This window comes from Puntigrus tetrazona, chromosome 11, assembly GCF_018831695.1.
Source record: "Puntigrus tetrazona isolate hp1 chromosome 11, ASM1883169v1, whole genome shotgun sequence".
In the NCBI taxonomy this organism is placed as follows: Eukaryota; Metazoa; Chordata; class Actinopteri; order Cypriniformes; family Cyprinidae; genus Puntigrus; species Puntigrus tetrazona.
The window spans coordinates 22,932,534-22,950,644 of NC_056709.1; the positions used below are offsets into that span (position 1 = coordinate 22,932,534).

General features: G+C 36.2%; 1 protein-coding gene across 1 annotated transcript; it reads left to right on the forward strand.

The window, feature by feature from the left end:
- grpr (gastrin-releasing peptide receptor) lies at positions 1–5,873 on the forward strand. Its single transcript, XM_043251537.1, has 3 exons — positions 1–539; positions 2,620–2,971; positions 3,725–5,873. Exons 1-3 carry the CDS (start codon positions 139–141, stop codon positions 4,112–4,114), a joined length of 1,143 nt encoding a protein of 380 aa, XP_043107472.1. The 5' UTR covers positions 1–138; the 3' UTR covers positions 4,115–5,873.
- The last annotated feature ends 12,238 nt before the right edge of the window (positions 5,874–18,111 follow it).

The following is an 18,111-nucleotide window of genomic DNA, read 5'->3' on the forward strand; positions in this document are numbered from 1 at the left end:
CCCACATGGACTTTCCATTTGCGAGCAGGATGCGCCGGAGAGGACTATCACCGGAACGCACCGTATTCATGGCAATATTAAGTAGCGTATATTTGAACACTTGAGATTCAAAATAAACACGAGCTCGTCGGATTTAACATGTCTGACTTAACGTTAATAGCGACGGACGATGTAAAGTTTCTCAGCGAGTCTCCGGAGCGAAGCAACACCAGCGCTGCTCCAGAGCATCCGCACTTGCATTCGGGCATCATTATCGCCACCGTTTACGCGCTCCTCATCGCTGCTGGACTAATAGGTAACGTGACGCTCATTAGGACGTTTTGCATCGTGAAATCCATGCGCAATGTCCCGAACCTCTTCATGTCGAGTCTCGCTCTCGGAGACGTGCTGCTGCTGGTCACCTGCGCGCCCGTAGACGCCAGCAAGTTTCTAGCGGACGAGTGGCTTTTCGGGCGGATGGGCTGTAAAGTCATCCCGTTCATCCAGCTGACATCTGTCGGAGTCTCGGTGTTCACCCTCACAGCGCTGGCAGCGGACAGGTAGCAAGTCCAAACAGCCCATCCTTGTTTACCACAATGTGCAAAAACTCTTAAACATGAGCCTCTATAAAATGCAAAAGCAGGTTAAAATGAATATTGAAAATACAGGTTATTATTGCAAAATCCTATTCAATTATTTGTAACATTCTGTTTTTTTAGATTGTTTTTTTATGTGTTTATTATATTATTAAAATCTAAATGTATATCTGTTAATATTATGCTAACATGAACAAACAATTAATAATAGTTTTGTTAGTTAATTTAAAGTAACTGTCTGATGAAAAAAAAAGCAGTCCCCTGTGGTCATTATTTTGTAATCATCACATCCCTTTTTAAAGTAGTTTTATATTTAATAGGCTTTAGCAACACACACACACACACACAAAGCTTAAGTGGTTCAGATCGTAGCATGTTATATTCTTTATTTTTGTTTTTTATCCCATTTACACAAGGCTCCAATTTTATGCTTTCTTGGTCTGTCTGTTCTTGGAAGTGTGTGACTTGATGTGTGATAGTAACAGATGAGTGGAAATGAAAAATAACATACCTAATGATGGAGAAAAAATGAACCGCTTCCTCTACCTGTTAGTGTTGATGTTAGAGCACTCGAGAGTAACAAGCGCGCTTCAAGGGCAACGGATCAGCTGACGGTCAAGTTGCTGTCAGACTAAATGAGAAACAGTGGCCAGATTCTGCGGCGACATGAGAATCTATTTATTAAAATGATTACGAATAATTATTGTTCACTGATACTTTGCAAAATGATTCGAAACAGATAAAATCAGAATTTTGTAATGAGGAGTCACTGGCTGCGGGGGGGGGTGGGGTGTTGTGTACAATTCTTTGGAAGGCTGTTTTTTTGGGAATGCACTGTAGCCTACAGGTGATTGAAATAAAAAAACACTTACACTTTTGTCTCCATCTGATGCCTAATAGCTGTCAAATGCCTAAATAGTTATAAAAAAGAAGGAGAGAGACAGTTCTATGATCTGTGTGGTAGGAAATTAGCACTGGAGGCTTGATTTCGTATGTAGGGGAACAACCATGAACAGATGGCAGATAGCACTCATAGGTGGGAGGATCTTTTAATGCGGTCACGTCTGGTAACTTTTATATTGCCTGGGTTTAGTGGAATAGTCAATTCTGATTGGCCTGATATTAGTTCTAAACGTTTTCTAGTGGCCTCGTTTCTGGAAATATTTTTCCGTTTAATTTTTCTATAGGCATATTTTAATTAAAAGTTCTTTTAAGCATAATAACCTGTGAGCCAAACCAACCCGCCGCAAATTATTTTGATTTGAAGCGACAGGTGGGCTATTTAAAAACTGGACAAAACGTCCAAGGTGCAAGGCTAAGAATGAAAAGACTACAATGCTGCAAATGACAATCAAATAAAACACGCCAAGAGAGATAAACAACTACTAAAGAGGCTGATTGTATGTTAAAAGGGCTAGATTTTACATCTATTGCAAAACACGCATCTGTATGCAGGTTCTCAAACTTAACTCTCTCACAGTGCTGTATGCGAGTGGCTTGCCACTAAATCATTTTTGTTGTGATTTGCTTGTTTCTGTTCTCTGCTTGGCGGAGATTCATTTGCAGAATCATAGTTAATGTGGTTTATCACAGGGATTAAATAACATAAAATGCAGAATGAACAATTAGCAACCATCATCATTCTTTATCATCAATGCTGTATATTAGACCTCTTTTATGAATCCCGCTTTATTATGTCATACAGATGCAACTTGTGATATCTACTACAAATAATGTTAATACTCCAGTTGTCATCTTGTTTATATGCCCATTGTTTTGTAAATTATAATTAACATTTTATTCACACTTTATTTTACAGTGCATGCACCTACCTGGTACATACATGGTAAACATACTGTACTTGCACGAGAGTCCTCTTTATTTATCCTGCGTTATATGATATGAGCCAATTAGTCATGTCCATTTAAACATTAATCATGTTTTTTTTTTTTTTTGCGTGTTCGTCAATTAAAATATTGTTCTTAAGGTTAGATTCTTAATTAAAATGACTCCTTTTGATTCTGCGTCCTTTTCTGTCTCTTAGATACAAGGCCATTGTCAAGCCAATGGATATCCAGTCATCTAAAGCTTCGCTAAAGGTCTGCCTTAGGGCTGCATCAATCTGGCTGCTCTCCATGATCCTAGCCATTCCCGAAGCGGTGTTCTCTGATCTACACACCTTCCACATCCCAGAAAGCAATGAGACTTTTAAAGCATGCGCTCCGTACCCTCACGCAGGAGACCTTCACCCCAAAATTCACTCCATGGCCTCCTTTCTCATTCTGTACATCATTCCTCTCATCATTATTTCTGTGTACTACATCTTTATCGCCAGGAGTCTGATTCAGAGTGCGATTAACATGCCTGTGGAAGGAAATTCGCACATCCGAAGGCAGGTGAGTTTAAAGGGCAAGCAGCGCTTTTGTTGAAACTAAAATGCTTTAACTATTAATAACTGGTGTCAGCTGTAAGTATCGCAATTAAAGTCATTTTATCACTTCTTGCGATTTATACATCCTGGTTTGACTTTACGGTTAGACACACAACATTCAAGGCCCAGAAATAGTTTTTAACCTTGCAACTTCAAGGGATGCGGTTACGACAGGCACGGTGTAGTTTAAAAATATATATTTTGAGTGTGTCTTTCGAATTTAATCTTTTCTGTTAATCTACAAGCGCTTATTTTGTAGAATTTTGAGTTATAACATAAATAGCATTTTAATTTCGGAGAACGCCGGCGTTTCCATAAGCCTGAGTGCAAGAGAGAGCATCAGTAATGTTACAGCCAACCTCTCTGTTTGTACTAATTGTTCTTGAATGGTGATTCAGAAGCTATTATTGAAATACTATTGTACGATACAAGATTAGAACAGAAACATCTACCCTGCTGTTGTATTGTTAATAATACAGGTACCTGCATGTTTGTGCCGAAATGTATAAGACCGTTTGGTTTCACAGGTCATTTCTTATGATTTGTAATGCATTTTAAAATATGCTGATAACAGAAATAAATGCAAACATAGTAGTAGCTGAAATCGTTTTTTTAAGCAGTTTTAATCGAACAAATCGCACATTCCAGCTTTTAAAATATTTGTAGGCAGCCTGTGACTTTGACATTTCTGCTTGATATGTACCTTTGTGCACCACAGATTGAGTCACGGATGCGGCTTGCAAAGACAGTGCTGGTGTTTGTGGGTCTCTTTGCCATCTGCTGGCTTCCAAACCATGTGATTTACCTCTACCGGTCCTACCATTACACAGAAGTGGACACCTCAATGGCCCATTTCATCTCCAGTGTGTGCGCACGTATCCTTGCTTTTACCAACTCTTGTGTAAATCCCTTTGCTCTCTACCTGCTTAGCAGATCATTTAGGAAGCAATTTAACAAGCAGCTTTGCTGTTGTTGTCCATCAGTCTTGATGCACTCGCAAAGCTCTAGGCGTAACAACACACGACTGAGTTCAATCAAAAGCACCCAGAACCACTCTGTGGCCAGTTTCAGCCTTGTTAAAGGCAATGTTGTCTGCCATTTGAGCTAAACTAATATTTCTACGGCTACATTATAGAAATAGTTCACTCAAAAATGAAAACATTGTTTAAAATTCTACATTTGCAACGTTTATGTTTGTTGAGGAAATAATAACAGAATTATCATTTTTGGTGGACTATTAGTTTTAAAAAGTTTAGTTGTAGAAACCGCATAAAACTGCAGTTTTGTGCCTGTTGGCTATTGATGGATTGGATTAGGTGTTTGATACATAAGTATAAATGAAAACACAATCGGAAATGAGGATAAATGGAACATTTTGTGGACTGTGAGTTTTTCTAATTATCTTTAACAAAATTCTAACTTAGTTGCAATCAATTACGGCGTTTCAGTAAACCACAGGAAAACACCACCCCTGGTTGCAATCAATGTTGGTAATCAAATTTGTGAATTAACTGTTAATTAATGCAGTTTCATATATATTTAAATATGAAGGTCTATGTCAGTTCCCTGGTAGAAGTGATATTCTTACTCTTAATCTCCACAGGACCTTCCAGGGTATATATAAAAACAACAACAACAAAAAAAAAAACCTTTTACAAACTTATACAAGACTTATGACTCTGATTACGAGAAACAGTAGAACGAAGTAGCCTCTAGACATGTTTTAAATGTTTTAATACTTGAAGATAGTAATGGTCAAATGGCCTAATGAACATACACATAGGAAAAATGTTTTTACGTTTTAGTGATTTGGAGGCTAATCTGAATCGCGATCTTTTTAAGATCTTATAATGGCACAGATAAAAAATAATTCGATGAGGTAAACATTGGAATATCGAATAAATTTCTGCGCCTGAAAGGGAAGCTGCTACAAATGCACATTCAGTAAGACCCAGGCACAAAAACGTCCAAACCTTTTCAGCGCTAATTTCTTACCGCGTGTCTTAAATAAATCCTGACAGTGCTATTTTAATGCCAAAAGACGGTTTGCTGTTAGTAAATCTGACCTTTTATGTTTTACCTATAGTGAATACGTTATAAATCATTCATTGAGACCATTTAGCAAACCCATGCGGCCATTTCGCTGAAAAGAAGTAACAGGCCACAGCGTGTCAGAGTAGGTCTTTATACAGCCGCAGGTGCCACTGAAGAGGCAAACCCACTTCAGTGTGAAGGAATGAAGGAAGATTTACTTACTCAAAAGGTATTCATTTTGTTTTGTTTGCTGTATGAGATATATATATTATTTTTTATTTAATTTTTTTTCATGGTGTCTTGCCCTTCCAGTGAATTTGCAGCTTTTAAGTTTGCGAAGCTTGATTCAGGAAAAAGCACTTCTTTCATTGCTTTTAAATGTGAACAAAAATAGCATCTTTGTGTACTGCACATGATAAAAGTAAAGGAAAAAACATAACTGGCTAATGTTCTGCAGTATTATTTCATCAGTATTGTGAACCCTGCTAGGAAATGGGCCAGTTTTGCTCAAGGACACATGTTTTTGTGGTGCCTTTAGGACATAATTATTTGTATTTCCAAGATATAGAAAATAATTTCTTCATTGCCGTTTCGTGGCTCAGTCTTTCGTGATGCTTTTTGTATTGTATTTGACAAAAGAGCACAGCAGAAAAGCGATGGAGCTTTTCATTTGGTAGATGTCACAGACCATAAGATGAAAAGAAAACAGACCTGTAATGAAGATAATGTGCAATCATGCCGTTGTTGTTGTTGTTATTGTGGACTTGTGATCTTTTTTCACATGAAGAGTGTATTTGACTTTGTGAATAAAATGGTGCTTTTGCGCTCTAAAATAGCATGATTGTCCATTTTTGAAGGTTTGGAGTGTATGAACCGTACAACAATCTACAAGCAATTCTGAAAAGACAACAAAAGAAAATGGCAGTCAACTATCAGTAACGGAGAGGTAATGCTGTACGAAATAGAGGAAGATGAAGGAGAAAGATGCCTTTTGTCCCATAGTGGTGTAATTACAACATTTACCAGAAGGGGCAAACTGGACCATGCTTAACCTTGACCTCTCGAATGAGCAGATCAGTCAGTGCCAGGGCCGTATCTGGGGTTTGTGGGACCCCCAATGAAGTTTGTACCAAGTGGGCTCTGTTTGAAATTGTTTCATTTGTATGTTCGTTCTATTTATTTATTTATGCTATTAATTGAATAATTAAATCTAAAACAGCACTGCATAGTCTGCACTGTAAAAAATAAATATACAGTCAAATCAGCTCTTTTGAACGTTTAAAGCGGCAATGCTTAAAAACGGGCATATCATAAGCTTTTGTGATGAAAGCAGTGGCCCGCCAACTGTCCTGAGTGTCTTTTTTTGTCTGGAATCGGCCAGTCGGTTGAGATCACCGACACCAGGACACTTTACTTATATTTTGATGTAAGTACATAGTAGTTAAGGCCACTTAATATGAAGGGGGACCCAATATTTTCTCAGCAAGTATTATTTTCTCACCAACCCTCCCTTGGAGATTAGATTGAGTAAAAATAGAAGTATGGGAGCAGAAAGTGGTGTTGAGGCCATTCTTTTGAGAAAGCTTATACTGGAAAATATCTTTTTCCCTCCACTGTTTCTTTCTCTGTTGTCAAACGATCAATCTATTATTAAATGTTTTCCCATTTGGAAGCAGTTAACTTAAGACTTTATTTGTTTCCCTGCACTCACCCTGTTTCTGCTATATATAATTTTTTTTTTCTGTAAATTAGGGTTGTAGTTAGCTAAACTTAAATCATAATGAAACATGTTGTTTTAAATCCAAATAAATATCAAATGTAATAAAATAAAAAATATATATATATTTTTTATTATTAATAAAAACTATATAGTAGCATTTGAATGATACAAAAATAATAATATAACAACTCTAAGCATATAATTGTTTTCAATATTGGCAGTGAAGGCAACACACACACACACACACACAAAACATTAATGGTACCTGCTTTCTTTGATGTCGGTTCTGTTCTGTTACCCTAAAGTTTTGCTAGACTGCCTGAATGGCCAGGGAGTGTTTGCCCAGAAGAACATTGCCCCAACCAAAAAATTGTATGCTTATTGTAACTTATATTGTTAATAGTGGTCCTTACACAACTGCAAATAACAATGTTTTCAGACAGGTTTCATGAACACTCCCCTTATCTGCCATTGGTTAGATAGCCACACCTTCAGCACACCTTTGCTGGTTGCTCCAGTTTCACTAAAAGGCTTATTTTTTTTTAGAAAAGTCACTTTCACCTATAATGTGTCTTGTTTACACTGTGTTGATAGTGATTAGCAAAAATAATAATGATTAATGAGCGGTTGTGTTCAGAATGATGCTGTGGGAGAAAGCTGCAATCATACCTAAAAGCACTGTGTTTTCAAATACCGTGGCATTTAACATTTTCCCTGTTAAGAGTTTTGACTTGTCACTTTTGATCAGTAAGTGCTTTCCTTGTGCACGTCTGTGTGCGCGCGTGCATGCATGCTTTTAGCATGAATGTGCACCATCAAGTCCTTAATCACACATTTGCACTAAATGTCAAAAATGACGAGGTTGGATTTATTGTCGTGTCTACTGTAAATTGCAGACTTGTCACTCATATCGATCTGTCGCGAAAATTAGTCTTCACGTGTCCCACACTGCTGCAGATTCCCAGTTTCATCAGTCTAACAACAAGTCTGTGACATTATGATGTATAATGTCTAATTAAACATTCGATTTTGATTTATAAACGTTACGCAACATCAAAGATGGGCACTTTGCACTGAGCTAACGTGGTATATTGAGCTCAAGTTAATTGTTTATTGTCAAAAATATTATTTGATATGACTCAATTTACATCAAACTGACTCTAACTGGAATGCTAAATGCGGGTCTATATTTATTTTGTAATGGACAGTATCTTTCCATCACTTTCCTCTGGGCATGTGCAATGGGCTGTGCACTTCCTGTAAGTACCTTATCATCAATATCATGGTATCGTGGGAAATTGATCAAAGCGGTCTGGCAAGCACTGCATCAGATTCATACATGACTGGATGCCCCAGCCCTTAACACACAGGAGCATATGGGCATGAGTCTACAAAACAACATGTTAGGTATATATCACTTCAGAAAACACATCCGTGTACAGATGAGAGCTTTCTGCAAATAGAATTGTGCTACACCACTTTGTGGAGGCTCCAGATTATACATTTAATTATTCTGTTGTTTTAGCAATCTGTCAATTTCTTGGCTAAAACCTTACAAAAACAAGCTATAGCCTTTGATCTTTTATCAGATATTCTTACAAGCTTCTGTCCTCTGATGCTATCTCTTTAATTAGGCAAAACCACTGAAAACATTTCCTGAGCTACTGGACTGTACATAACTATTGACTGTTTTGGTTTAGAAACAAAATGTGCTTATTACGTAAAAAAACCAAAAAACAAAAACATGTCATACAGAAATAGGAAAAACACCTTGATAAACAACAAAAAATTACAAAACGGAAACAACATGTATGCTATCAAAAATGCAATTTTAAATTGAAAAATGCAAACAGTCAGACTGTACTTTAAACCATTTGTGTGTGATGAATAAGAATAAATTATGCAAAAAGTGAGTTTTTAGGCTGAAACATAAATCCTAAGCAATCTAGCCAGCAAAAAGGTAAAAGCAAGTACTAAACATTATATGTACGTAATAGAAAGTACTTTTTTTTTCTTTTGTGGTGCCTAAATTTATGCACATGCCTAATTTGGTTTAAATAATTCTTGTACACTTTCCATAAATCATATAAACTTTATTTCACTTCTCCAGTATCACTGTGTTTGTCTCCTACATGGTATATTTAACTGAAATGTCTTATCCAGACAACCAATGATTTATAAAGGTAAATTTACAGGGGTGCCCAAACTTTGCCATACCACTGTATTACATTATTAACTAGCAGCCTATGGTATTACATTGTCTAAAGCACTTATGCACATAAAAGTGACATTATGCTGTGCACCTGTCTGCTGATAATATATTTAATCAGAAAAAACATTCATACAACAACACTGCTCTTGTATGGATGCATTTATTTACCTTTATTTATATATTATGCAGTACCAAGTATCTTTATTAAAAATTAAGACAATGAGTAATTTTAGTGGTTTTAATTTTATATTTTAATATATATTTGATTGCATTCTAATTTTTATATTTTTGAATTACATCAGATCAGAAAATTGCTGGTCTGTTTATGATGATGATAATGATTATTATTATTATTATTATTATTTCTTGACTTTTTTTATTAGTTCTTCATGGACTTTGAAAAGGTTTTGTGCTTAATGGCATTTTGTGATGTAATATTTATAAATACATTTCCTTCAAAATAAAGGTTTTACAGCTACATTACCATATTCTGTTGCCATTCAGAGGAACCACAGACAATTTAGGCAACGTTCGCAATGGCATCTTCCTTGGCACATTGGAGCTGTTAGATCATTATATGATCCTTTGCTTAGTGATCATTTGCAAAAAGTGTCAGAGAAGAAAATAGGTGCAAGAATTACACCTTAGCCCAGAATCACAAGATGAATTAATTGGACTATTGAAAGAAAGGGAGAGATATTGAAGGAAAGGGAGCATACGATTTATTATTCTGTCATTTGTGATGCAACTCCTGTTTACAGTTCAAAGCTTTCAATGACTGGCTGGGAAATTTCAGAAATGATATTGAAGACTTTAAAGGAACATTCCATTGATATTGGAGATTGCAGGAGACAAGAGTTTGACAATGGGACGATGTAAAAGAGGTTCAGGATGAAAGAAAGAAAATAAACCCTCTTGCAACATGACACATTCTGAATCTCATTGGTGTACAAGCAGCAGAGTCACATCCTGAAGTTATACAATCTCTTCATTCCCAAGTAGTGGGCAATACTTCAAAGTAAGACGGGCTGCTCCCTTCAGTGCTTATCAGAAACCAGGTGGAGTGCATAGCTGCAGTTAAACCTGTTGTAAACCACTTGCCGTCAATTATAGAAGCTCTGAACTCCATCCTTTCAAAGTGCAGTTTAACTAATGAAGCTAGGTCAGAGCCCAGTGGTTGAGAATGAAGTGATGCATCTTAAATCTGTGTATAATGCCACATTTGCACACTGTCAGTCCCCTCCTGATTGCTGAATTCAATATAGATGCAGCTCCAGAGCATTTTTGGGAAGGTGTGTGTTGCAGTGCACATCTTCTGCACTCCAACTGTCTCTGTTTCTGGTGCAGAAAGAGCTTTCAGCAAGTTGAAGCTTGTCAAAAACGCAGGTTTACACAAACTCAAGAGAGGTTTACTAGCCTAAGCAGACAGCTGGACTTCAAAGACATCATAAATGGCTTTGCCAACAAAAAGGTCCAAGAGTGGGATTTTGTTTCATCCTAGGTTAAGTGACGTGAATAAAAGGTCACAAAAGATCAAAGATCAATCAAAAGCGTTATATGTATAATAATTTGCATAATTTTCATATTTGTTCATGACTGATCGAAATTTGATTTAGTGTTTGCTTTCTATATATAATATTATATTTGAAGATTTTGCTTTAACTGATGTTCATGTTCATTTTGTAAGACACCCCTAGTAGGCTAGGGTGCCCCTGAAGCCTCTAGCTAAAGACCTGTCTACAGTATTTCTGACTTCTTCAGATGAAAAAGAAAGCTCTTCAGCATTTATAGACTTCTTCCCATTCAAAGCTGCTGAACTGGTAAACACTGGGAAATAATTTGGGTGCCCTGTGGTTCTCTTGTTAAGAGTTGTAAAGTTTCTTTGACAGGCTATGCATAATTTCTCATGAAATCTTAATTTAGCCCGAGGAAGTATTAGACAGATGCACAAAGCTCTCATAAAAAGCATGTCACTGTCCACTCCACTTAACAATTCTGATGGATAATGTACTGTCAGATAAATGACAGCAGGCTTTACTCTGTCCAGATTATTAGCAACAAATTAAGCAATTATACGGATAGTTAGAATCCATCATGCTGGCAGTCATTCGTTATTCAGAAAAAAGTGGATAGAAAAATGACTACTCAAATTGATTGGTTTTGCCTCTAGTTTCTAAGTGTAAAATAAGTGATGAGGAGGTTACTACATTACAACTCATTACAACTGTCATGGGACTGGGCATCCCAATACAATCAGGCCAACTGAGACTTCTGAGAGCAATAAAAAAATTCATGTGCATAATGTACACTTAAGTAAAGAATGAATCTTATGAAGAACATCATGGGGAATTGATATTTTTGTTTTTGATTTGACCATGCTAAAAAAAACATTTATATGTGGAAAAGCGACGTCAGTGAAAACGTTTGAGAAGGTCGGTGAAGTGACACTGATTAAATGTGCAAGTGTCAGGATAAAAGGCGGCTATACGTTTTGAGCCCAGTACAGTTGCACAATTTGATTTTGGTTTATTTCTTTATAAATGACTGACAACTCTGAAGTACATAGTTGTTGTGTCTCTCGACACGTCAACTCAAATAAAAGGCTTGACTGGGCTGTCCATGTTTTCAATCAGAAAGAAAAAAAAAAAAAAAGACATGCAGGAAAATGGTCATTGCATAAAAATAGACCAGCCATGGTATTCAACCTTTGTGTTCCGAGGAACAGAGAAAGTATTTGGAATGACTTTTAGGTAGTTAAGTTTAAACCTTTTTGGAATTTTCAGTTGTCATTTTTGGGAGAACTACACTCTCAGAAGTAAGAGGTACAAAAGCTGTCACTGGGGTGGTACCTTTTCAAAAGGTACCTAAAGGCTCCATTTTGGTACTTAAAGTGTACATATTTGAACCCAAGTGTGAAAGTGTTATTCCCCTCCCTGTTTTTTTATTGTCTGCATGTTTGTCACACTTTAACGTTTCAGATCAAACTAATTGAAATAGATAACACAACACACAGTTTTTAAATGAAGGTATGTATTATGAAGGTAAAGATCCAAAATCACGTGGCCCTGTGTGAAAAAGCTTATTCCCTAAACCTAATAACTGGTTGGGCCACCCTTAGCAGCAAAAACTGCAAAACTAGCATTTGCGAAAACTTGCAATGTTACAGCGCTGTGGAGGAATTATGGCTCACTCATCTTTGCAGAATTGTAATTTAGCTACATTGGAGCGTTTGAGCACCAACCGCCTTTAAGTCATGCCACAGCATCTCAATAAGATTCAGCTCAGGACTTTTACTAAGCCACTCCAAAGTCTTCATTTTGTATTTCTTTAGAAATTTAGAGGTGGACTTGCTAGTGTGTTTTGGATCATTGTCCTGCTGCAGAACCCAGGTTCGTTCAGCTTGAAGTCACGAACAGATGGCCGGACATTGATTTTTTTGGTTCCATTTAAATCACAAGCAAGTCAGCAAGTCTTCCAGGTCCTGAAGCAGGAAAGCAGCCCCAGACCATCACACTACCAGCACCATGTTTTACTGATGGTATGATGTTCTTTTTCTGAAATGCTGTGCTATTTGTACGACAGATGTAATGGGACACCACCTTCCAAAAAGCTCAACTTTTGTCTCATCAGCCCACCGAGTATTTTCCCAAAAGTCTTTTTGAGATGTTTGAGACAACTGAGATGAGACGTTGTTCTTTTTGCTCAGCAGCGGTTTTCTTTTTGGAACTCTGCCATGCAGGCCATTTTTGCCCAATCTCTTTCTTATGGTGGAGTCACGAACACCGACTGGGGAAAGTGAGGCTTGCTGATCTTTGGATGTTGTAATGGGGTTTTTTTGTAACCTCTGAGTCCTCACTGTGCTCTTTGGGTAATTTTGGTCAGCCGGCCACTTCTGGGAAAGTTCACCACTGTTCCATTTTTTTGTCATTTGTGGATAATGTCACTCTCTGTGGTTTGCTAGAGTCCCAAAGCTTTAGAAATGGCTTTGTAACCTTTTCCAGACTGATAGCTTTCAATTACTTTCTTTCTCATTTGTTCCTGAATTTCTTTAGTTCTCAACATGATGTGTGGCTTTTGAGGATCTAGTGGTCTACCTCACTCAGGTCCTATTTAAGTGATTTCTTGATTGCGAACAGGTGTGGCAGTAATCAGGCCTGAGTGTGGCCATGTGGTTTTGGATTTTGTTTTCCCTTCTTAATAAAAATCTTTATTTACCCTTCTTAAAAAAATCTTTATTTAAAAATTGCATGTTGTGTTTACTTGTGTTATCTTTTAATATTTAAATTAGTTTGATGATCTGAAAATTAAAGTGTGACAAACATGCAAAAAAAAAAAAAAAAATCAGGAAGGGGGCTGCCACTTTTTCAAACCACTGTACCTACCAAATGTACAACACCAGTGACAGCGTAAGTGCCTGAGGGTGTATTATTTTAAGAAACCTGCACAGAATCATATATTATACATTCAAACCAGTAGACCATGCGCCAATCCATAAAAATAAAGAACCCAGTAATTTGACAACTTTTAAAGTAACAACTATGGATTGTTGTAAACAAAAATGGAAATCAAAGAAATCTTTGTGGATGTACTATGGATGTATTTCTTGAAAAGCACTCCACTGTAATTTAAAGAAATAGTTCACCCAAAAATGAAAATTCTGTCATCATTTACTCACCCTCAAGTAGTTTCAAATCTGTATGAATTTCTTTTTCCTGCCGAACACAAAAGAAGATATTTTGAAGAAAATTGTAGGTACATTTGAAAACCCTTTGTTCCTATTAAAACAGCCCTACAAGAAATCTACTGTGGCTTTTTATGCAATTGAAGGAAATTATGAAAATGGGATCATTTTATTCCATTCATTGTAACCCTTGTGCTCAACAACACAATACAGATTACAGAAATAGCATCCTCTGCTGTCCACCTAAATGCGTCAGCAACCAGGATGTGACAATTAGTCAAGGCATTGAATTAATACCAATAAAATTACTACTAATAAAAAATAACCATATTATTGTGAATGTGATTCTCTAAACGTTTGAAAATAATCAGACTTCTGTTTGTGTTGCTCATTTTCAACAATTACACAATCCTTTTATTTCATTTTTATTTCATTTTACGTATTTACTTTTATGCTAACTACATCACAAAAAGTACACAAACTATTTAGAAGTGATATTTGAGATTAACCAGCTAACATCGAGATTGTACCTACCTTGATTGAGTCTAATGTGAACTGCCCCTTATCTGAATTTACAGCATTCGTAAAACAGTAGACAAAACGTGATGACCTACTGTTTCCAGAATCTGAAATGCGTATCCCATGTACACTTGATTGCACCATAAGGAGAAGATTTGTGAATGGTGGTGATGCTGATATCTCACGCAACAGTGGCATAATTGTAAGCTAAGAAAGTTGGGGGAACATGGATGCCAGTCTGAAAGGTTTACCCCAAAATGAAAATTAATCACTAACCCCAGTGTCGTCTAAAACCCATAAAAGCTTCATTCTTCTTTGGAACACAATGTAAGATGTTTTTTTCTGAAAACCAGGATACTTGTGACTCTCCTGCAATGGAAAGATACGCTGTTTGTGCAAATCAAAGTGTACATACACATACAAGAGGTATATTTCCATTGCGTCCAACACAATGCTGCGAACATAATGTGCCTTCACCAGAGGCTGTCCAAAATCCTGCTACAGTGACGTTCTGGTGACGAATCTTTGAATAAAATTGTTATTTTTGTCTGTAGCTTCATAACGTTCCTGTTGACCCACTGATGGCAGATGCAGCATTCAGACGACGTCTTTCAAACTTTTTTATGCAACTTGACAGTGGCAGTCAGTGGGACAGTTACAAGCTTCATTGTTACATTGTTAATTTCATTATATTATACATTAATATAACATTAACAAACTAAATGTTAATCTTTTTACAAAGAAAGGCAAAGATTCTTTGAAACAGTTCACGTGAAACAGGTCTGTATGTTGTTTATATGGAAACTTGGGTGATTCAGTGGGTTGAGTGGATAGAAAACAACCTGTATTTTTATCTTGCATTTTTCTGAAACATACACTGCTAGTCATTGAAAGTATAATGGTAGGTTGATGACATGAAATTATACTTATTTATACTAAAATTACATGTGATCAGAATGATCTTTATATATATATATATATATATATATATATATATATATATATATATATATATATATATATATATATATATATATATATATATATTATAAACTACAAAGATCAGACACTGTTTATTGGTTCCGTGGTATTATCAGCATATCTAACATAAACCTTCTTAATCTGGAAATATTGAAAACACACACTAATATAAAGTTAAGAAAGCATATATGATCCACCTCATCTATGCTGCTGTATTGGATTTCATAAACACTGGAAAATTCAGATATAATGAAATTTCTGTCCACTCATGCAAAAAGATACAACAAATTTAGCTTTAGCATTTGCCATCTGTCTGCTTTTTAGTTTTTAATATAGGTATAAGACAATAAACTCACCATACCATTTTTTAAGGATGTGTATATTAAAGGCTAAGAAATAAACGTCCAGGGAAGAAAAAAGGTATTTGTTCTGCAAGGATTTAATTTATTAAAAAACTGGTACACTAAAAGTCAAAGTACACAGAACACACACATGCATTAAAGATAATGTCAACAATATTCACTGTTTAAGGCAATTTAAGACATTTAGTCACCAAAATTAAAAGTTCATTTGCTTATAATTTGATGAAGACACATTAAGTGTCTCTTTGTTCTTATGAGCTTTACTGGACTGTACAGTTTTTAACTACCCTCTGGGGCCAGTATTAAAATTACATAAAAGCCAGACAGAAATATCTAAACAAGATCAGAGCTTATTATAAGTCATAATCTTCCTAACTTTGAAAGCACACAGAGTTCAGGCAGGTTCAGGGTGCTGATATTTCCGTATGATATAGGAACGCAGACATAAACAGCCACGAGACATTCTAATTTTCTTATGCTTTCATATTTTGTTTGGTCTTGCACTTCTTCTGTGCCCTGAAACCCTTTTATGTAGCTACGAGGTCAAATGCCACCCATTCGCATGCCGACAAGCATTGTCTCATTGTGGCAGGCTGACCTGAATAAGTGTCTGTGTGACTGTGCGATATGCTGGAGACGGACCTTCACAACTGTAAGATGAAACCGAATCTCTGCAGGAAGCATGATCTCAACGACCACAAAAAAGGGGCCAGTCTGCTATCAAACAGTTTTTTAACAAACACTTTGAGGTTTATTGGCTCTTGTATCGTAAAGCTGTTCTCAAATCCAATTCACTTTGCTAACCTGAAGTAGCTAATAGCCAAAATTAATCAGTTCTTTTTGCCAGTTTAGTATAAATGGAAACGATTTTGATTGCTGTTGGGCTTTCATTTCTGAGGTTTAGACCAGGGTCAGACCTTTGATTAAAAACAGAAGGCAAACAATAGCGTTTATTGCAGCAATTCTGAATCATTCAAGTTGTAACAAACAATCCTGATTATATGAATTTAAATTGTGTTAAGAAAACAACACAAAAAAATAGTTGATCAAATAAATTTATTTAATTTTCCCAAGGTCTTTGTGATTCAAGATAAATCGTAAATTATTATTTACCAAAATTCAGGCAGGTTGAAAGAGACATTTCATTTAAATCATATAATTCATCTATTCTTTGTTATATTGTACTTTTCTAACTATATTTTTCTGATTCTTTATGCATTAGTTTATTAATGATGGCAGACTTAGAAACAATAGCTCCTTTTACACAGTAATTCCAGTAAATTGCTGTAAAATTACCAGAACGGCTTTACGGTAAATTAAAAAATGTCCAGGTAAAGACATTTCACCTATTTTACCATCATTACCCCAAAATGATCCTTAAATAGCTATGCCTTCCGGTGTTGTGTCTCTAAATGCGTTCAGTGTTTTTGTGATGTTTTCATTTTTCATTTTTCATTTTTTTTTTTTTTTTTTTTTTATTTTATTTGTATTCATCATCCTTTTCATCAAAATGTATGCCACGGATGCGAAAACACAGAAACATTTCTGACTCAGTGTGCAATTACCTTTAATCTTCACAAACAGAATTTGCAATTTGCAATTTGGTAATTTTCGAACTCCTCATAATAAATAAACTGTCAAATGTACAAATTTTCCAGTATTTTTAAAAAGTCCTGTTCCCGCATTATCTCTTTACTGCAATTTACAGGTAATTTTCCAGTAAAGTCTGTATGTCTGAAAGGGGCTAATGTTATAGGCTACTCAACAGAAAAGTTGAAAAGGCACACTTACCTAATTAAGTGGACTTCAGGGAACTGACAAATAATAAACAAGAGTGATGTAACCCCTTCAAATTGCCTTTAATGTGAAAAGAGATTAGATGTACATGCTTAGATCATGCCTGACAGGCCATCTTCGCCTGCACTTATTGATGGATGTTTTCAAATGGTCACACAGAAGGGTCAGAACTATTTAAAATCCCTAAAAGTGAAGAGTTGAATAGAAATAGAGTTTGAGTGCAGTGGGGCTGCGGTGAGTGCTGGATGTTTAGGGACTTGAAGAGGCTGGAGTGTGCATTTGGCACAAAGTGATCCGTAAAGGTCAAGATATGTTGGACAAGTCCCAGGCATTTAACACTCCAGGGGGCATTGACTGCGTGACCTTCAACAGTAATGGACAAAGAGCGTGTGGGGAAGTCACAACCCGGAGGAAGAGGATGTCTGAACTGTCAAGGATGAGCTTAAGGAGATGAAGAGGTGCCTGAGTGAAAATGTCAGGAGTGGCAGGTTGACTATTCCGTAGAATATATGTGGAAAGTAGGCCTAGTTCATTTCAGGAAATAAGCCCCATTCGGCGCATGGGTTTGTCCACTCATGTATCATGACCATACCAGTCACAGCCAGTATTTTCAGTATACCAGTATTTTGAAAGAAATCTACAGCGTTTGACTTGCTTTGATAATCAGTGACTGTACCGTGCCAAGCTAAAAGCTGTGATAACTGACAAACTAAACATTTAATTCAATGTTTTTTATGCATATATTAATATAATAATAATTGTAATTTTTGCATATCACTACAAAAAAAAAATTGGAGCA